This window comes from Rhinoraja longicauda, chromosome 14 (genome assembly GCF_053455715.1).
Source record: "Rhinoraja longicauda isolate Sanriku21f chromosome 14, sRhiLon1.1, whole genome shotgun sequence".
Taxonomy (NCBI): domain Eukaryota; kingdom Metazoa; phylum Chordata; class Chondrichthyes; order Rajiformes; family Arhynchobatidae; genus Rhinoraja; species Rhinoraja longicauda.
This window is the reverse complement of record NC_135966.1, coordinates 382,201-388,200: the sequence shown is the minus strand read 5'-3', so window position 1 is coordinate 388,200 and position 6,000 is coordinate 382,201. Positions and strand designations below refer to the sequence as shown.

General features: G+C 39.0%; 1 protein-coding gene across 4 annotated transcripts in view; it reads right to left on the bottom strand.

The window, feature by feature from the left end:
• Positions 1–260: 260 nt before the first annotated feature.
• Positions 261–6,000, bottom strand: part of LOC144599985 (matrin-3-like) — a 52,532-nt gene continuing 46,792 nt past the window's right edge. For all 4 annotated transcript variants that reach the window (XM_078411280.1, XM_078411277.1, XM_078411279.1 and 1 more), the window contains one exon: positions 261–3,301. In XM_078411280.1, the coding sequence (XP_078267406.1) occupies positions 3,233–3,301 (69 nt within the window). In that variant the 3' untranslated portion in view covers positions 261–3,232. The remainder of the gene's footprint in view (positions 3,302–6,000) is intronic.

Sequence of the window (6,000 nt, the reverse complement as noted above, 5' to 3'; positions counted from 1 at the left end):
CCCAGAGTTGTGAATCTATGGAATTCTTTGCCACGGAATTCACTGGAGGTTTTCAAGAGAGTGTTAGATTTAGCTCTTGGGGCTAATGGAATCAAGGGATATGGGGAGAAAACAGGAACGGGTTACTGATTTTGGATGATCAGCCATGACCATATTGAATGGTGGTGCTGGCTTGAATGGCCTACTCCTGCGCCTATTTTCTATGTTTCTAATTCAAAGACTTGATTCTTTTAACAACATCTTCCACCAATAACAATATAAAAGTTTTTATTGTTTAGTGTTCAGGTATAACAGATTCTCCATTCTAGCCAACCTTTTCAACAGAACAATTTTAAACAAACAAAATAAACCAACAATTTCACATTTTTTCCATTTAAAACATGTTTTACAACTGTTCCTGGACACATCAAGGTTAGAAATGGTTTTAAAGCAAACAATTTTAAACAACACTAAGTCAAATGTGAAATGTAAGGAAGCCAGTCTACATCTTTCACTACCCATTTTATAATGAGTAACTTGCTGTCCAAGCTGCTTATTGCAGCATCTACTTCAGCTATTTTCTACTTGGAAGGTACATTGAACTGGGAACTTTCTCCCTCAAGCGAGTGATAGGCATCACAATCCTCCACACTAATTCCAAACCCCTGTTTGGAAGGCAAGTGATCTATCAAAGCTTCATTGTTTTGTATTTGATTCATTATAGATCAAAATTAAGGAACTATGCTTAAACAGTTTGAATACAAAACGATATTTGGACCACAGATTTAAACAAGAATACATCACAGTTATAATGGGCAATGATTTAATATATCTGAATACTTTAAATACCAATACCATCTCAGAGGTCTACTAGGTACACTCTTAGTTCTAGAAGACAAGCATGCTTGCTTTAAGAAACACATAAGCAAGAATTTGAGTTAAATGCAGATGAAGACAAAGATCTAATTTTGACTGAGGAAAACGTAAAATAACAAGCCACTTCATGTGTATATTCAGCAAGACAGAAAGCCCTCACCTTATCCTTGATACCAGTTGCAGAACACTATAACCCATTGCTTTTGGATCAATTCTTTGAAATGTCCATTTTGCCATTGTATATGTTTCATATAGGCAGTAAAATATCTGTTTTTTTATATTGGACTTTCTAAATACTCCATATTGATATTTAGAAAATGTACTATTAATGAAATATATATATTTTAAATGCATTTTTTTAATAGTCCAATTCTGTGAAAATTGAGCTGTGGATTTTCATGGAATACTATTTCTTTATTGATGTAAAAAATATCTCGAATCGCCTTAAAATATGTGAAGACCTTTGAGTCCATGCATGCATGCATGACCGCACTGATGCATAATTTACACAAATATCTAAAGTACGGTTACACTCTATTGTTACTATGCAAGATCGAAGCAGCACTTGCAATTCTTGCCTCTTAATTATCCATTTGAAAGCTAATAATGGCTCAAAATGGATGGAGCAAAGACAGCAGCGGGAATAAACTCCAAGAAACCCCGCCATTCCATTCCAGACTTGGTGTTTTCATGCAGGTATGATGCAAATATTTAAACTCCCGAGAGCCATTATGTTGTATAAATGTCCTGACTTCACTGAGCTCTTAAATATTTCCCCCAGTATATTTGAATAAAGTAGAAAATGTTGGGCAGTGAAATGGAGTGACAGCACGATAAATGTTGTTAACAATATCCCAAGTCTACAATAGTCTAAAAATATAAACAACATTGTTGGGGACTTTCAAGATACATTTTTTTTATTCTTGCATTGAGAATTAGTTGGTTGGTCATTCAGATTTGTTGAACCTTCCTTATGTCAATTTCGGACTTGACAGGTTGACAGGGACTACAGTGCCTCAAGTTACAGTTTAAAATTAATAAAACAGTAATATTAAAAAGAAACTAATTCTGCAATTAAAATCTTAACAATCATAGTTATTTCCATAACATCTAACCATAACGTTAACTAAACAACTTGGTCCTAATGACACTGCATGTGACAGTGGTCAGTCAGTAAGAGTTTACATTTTCTGATATAAACAAAATCATACAAGTGATATCTGGAAAATGCTCATTGCAAATTTTTAGTTTAGTTTACAATATCACAAGAAGAATTTAATGTGGTTTTTCAACATGCTTACAAAACTAAACTGGTTGATTGCTTACACAGAATAACTAATCTTTTGGGGAGAAAATTCAATTTACACAACACTTCATGGTAATTTATGTTGGGAAAGTGGTGAGATCAAATTCAAATGCACTTTGTATATTTAGACAGTCAGTTTCTTGTCAAGGTCATTTTCAAGGTCTGTGTCTATGATGGCTTATGTTTACAGGTGACAATATTTCCTATTTATATGAGACTGAATAAATGTATAAATAAAGGAGTATCTTATGAAAACAGAGTATGTGGTGCATTTTTCCACATACTTAAGGAAACTTCTAAAAAAGTGTACTTAGTTTGGCTTGAGATGGATGGATATTAGTGTTGGTCCAATGTGTTACAAACCCAGATTACCAAATCCCCATTTATGGTTGTAAACATAACAGAACTACAACTGTAATTTTAACTAGCAAGGAACACTGATGGATGTGATCAATTTTCATTTAACCTTACATTTATTACCATTTCACTTCTTAAAATGGATTTCTTTCCGAAGAATATTCACCCCATCACTATCAGTTACAATGTTATCAATTAATCTGAAAAAACATGGCAGTGATGAGTGATAAAAAGTTCATCTCTCACAAACAAATTTTAGGTGTTTAAACAGAACCAATATTGCATGCTACAAGTTTTTGAAGCACTGGGCTATTTTTGTGAAGATGCAATGCCCACTCTTCAAAACGATTTTGAACCTCCACATTTCTACTACTGAGTGTGCAAGTTTGAAAATATAGGTACCAATGAGAAACAGAATTTACAGTTAATATTTGGGGTTTTAATGAAAGATCAGAAAGAGCCACTGGTAACTGGACGTCAGATTAGGCATCAACCGCTGCAAGTGGGGACACATTTTATGGCTTTAAAACCAATACCAAAAATGAATATGAAAAGTTGTGACATATTGTTAATGTTTCAAAATGTTTTTGCAGCCCTAAGTTTTTGAACATTGGAACACAAGACTCATGTAAAATTTTCCCGTTCCAAATTATTAAAAGGTTAAAATCTTCAGTAATACTGGAAATATGCTCTCACTGGGCAGTAGCCACTTGTTCAGTCACTCTGAATGATTTGCTGCTGCTTTTCTTTCCAGTACTCCACAGCTTGCTTGTCCAGTACTTTCTGTAAAAATGCAAAATAACAAGTGTTAAACAGCAAAGTGGTCTTTGCCACAAAAGATCTATCCTCTCGGACAGATCTGACCTTTCTGTCATGGGCCTCCTCCAGTGCCATAGTGAGGCCCACCGGAAATTGGAGGAACAGTACCTCATATTACGATTGGGCAGCTTACAGCCCAGCGGTATGAACATTGACTTCTCCAACTTTAGATAGTTCCTCTGTCCTACTCTTCCCCTCCCCCTTCCCAGTTCTCTCTCCATCTTCCTGTCTCCACCTATATCCTTTCTTTGTCCCGCTCCCCTGACATCAGTTTGAAGAAGTGTCTCGACCCGTAACGTCACCCATTCCTTCTCTCCTGAGATGCTGCCTAACCTGCTCCTGCATTTTGTGAATAAATACCTTCGTTTTGTACCAGCATCTGCAGTTATTTTCTTACACTATCCTCTCGGACAGGTACCAAACTCAAGCCGACTCTACAACAACAAAGTCAGGGACATGAGGATTATGTTCCAGAACCAGGGGCCACAGTTTAAGAATAAGGGGTAGGCCATTTAGGACTGAGATGAGGAAAAACCTTTTCACCCAGAAAGTTGTGAATCTGTGGAATTCTCTGCCACAGAAGGCAGTGGAGGCCAATTCACTGGGTGTTTTCAAGAGAGTTAAATTTAGCTCTTAGGGCTAACGGAATCAAGGGATATGGGGAAAAAGGAGCAACGGGGTACTGATTGTGGATGATCAGCCATGATCATATTGAATGGTGATGCTGGCTCGAAGGGCCAAATGGCCTACTCCTGTTTTCAATGTTTCTAAGTTGAATCCCAAGATTCCATAAAAACAAAGAAAATGTGTCGATAACATAAAACATGCTGGCTATGCTATATTTGCCCCACTATCGGTGCACTTCAAAAGCAATTCCATGGATGAGATTTTACAAAAAAATCTGAATGATGCATTAGTAGTTGAACGGTGCAGTAATCAGTGACGATCGAAGGATATTGCATAAAATGTGAGTAAAAGAAATTCACAACCCAGAAGGAAGCTACTGTCCTCACACAAACCAAACATGGAGCCTTTCATTCTTCACTCTTTCAGGGAGTGGTCCAATCATGCAGTCCAGTGGAGAGCCATAGTGGTGGGTGACTCCATAGTCAGAGATGCAGACAGGTGATTCTGCGGCAACAGGCGAGACTCAAGGATGGTGTGTTGCCTCCCTGGTGCCTGGGTCCAAGATGTCTGACGGAAGTAGTTGTGCATGTAGACACAAACGACATAGGAAGGAAGTTCTGCAACTCCAGTAGAGAGAACTAGGTAGGAGGCTGAAACACAGAACCTCCAGGGTAGTTATCTCTGGTTTGCTTCCAGTACCTCATGCTAGTGAGGGTAGGAACAGAGAGATGGGGAGCTGAATGTGTGGCTGAGGAGTTGGTGCAGGGGACAGGGATTTAGTTTTCTCGACCATTGGGATCTGATCTGGGGCAGGGGTGACCTGTTCAAAACTGGAGGGGGACCAACATTCTGGCAGACAGGTTTGCTTGTGCTACACAGGTGGGTTTAAATTAAATAGTGGGGGGGGGGTCAACAACATGGAAGCATATGCCTGGAGTTAATGGGAAAGAGTGCAGGAAAGGTCACGGAAGTCTCCAGACATAACAGGACCGAAATTCTAAAAAGGGAGTAATGTCGAGTAAAATCGGGATGGTTGTGTGAGGTGGGATGGTCAACACCGAATTGAAGGAATTATATTTGAGTGCGGGCAGCACAAGGAACAAAGTGGATGAGCTTGTAACAGTTGGAAATTGGCAGGTGTGATGTAGGCATTATGGAGAAATGGCTGCAAGAGGATCGAAGCTGGGAGCTGAATATTCAGGGTTTTACGTCCTATCGAAAAGACAGAAAGGTGGGCAGAGGGGGTGGGGTAGCTCTGTTGGTTAGGAATGAAATTCAGTCCTCAGCGAGGGGTGATAAAGGATTAGAAGATGTAGTCATTGTGGATAGAGCCGAGAAATTATACAGGTAAAAAGACTAAATTCGAGTTATTTTCAGGCCCCCAAACAGTAGCCAGGATAGAGGGTACAAGTTGCATCAAGAGATAAAATTGGCATGTAAAAAAGGCAATGCTACGGTGGTCATGGGAGATTTCAATAAGCAGGTAGACTGGGAAAATCAGGTTGGTACTGGACCCCAAGAAAGGGAATTTATAGAGTGCCTCCGAGATGGATTCTTAGAGCAGCTTGTAGTGGAGCCTACCAGTGAAGGTAATTCTGGATTTAGTGTTGTGTAATGAACCAGGTATGATAAGGGAACTCAAGGTAAAGGAACCATTAGGAGGTAGCAACCACAACATGATAAGTTTTAATCTGCAATCTGAGAGGGAGAAGGTGAAATTGGATGTGTCGGTTTGCAGCTGAGCAAAGAGGCATGAGGGAGGAGCTGGCCAACGTTGACTAGAAAGGGACCCCAGCAGAGGTGAAGGTGGAACAGCAATGGCAGGAATATCTTGGAATAATCCAAAAGAAGAAGAAAGGTTCAGGGGGAGAAAGTGACCATGGGACAAGGGAAGTCAAGGACAGTCTAAAACTAAAAGAGAAGGCATATAACACAGCAAAGATTATTGGGAAGCCAGAGGGTTTGGAAGCTTTTAAAGAACAACAGAAGATAACTAAAAATGCAATACAGGGAGAAAAGATGAAATACGAAGGTAA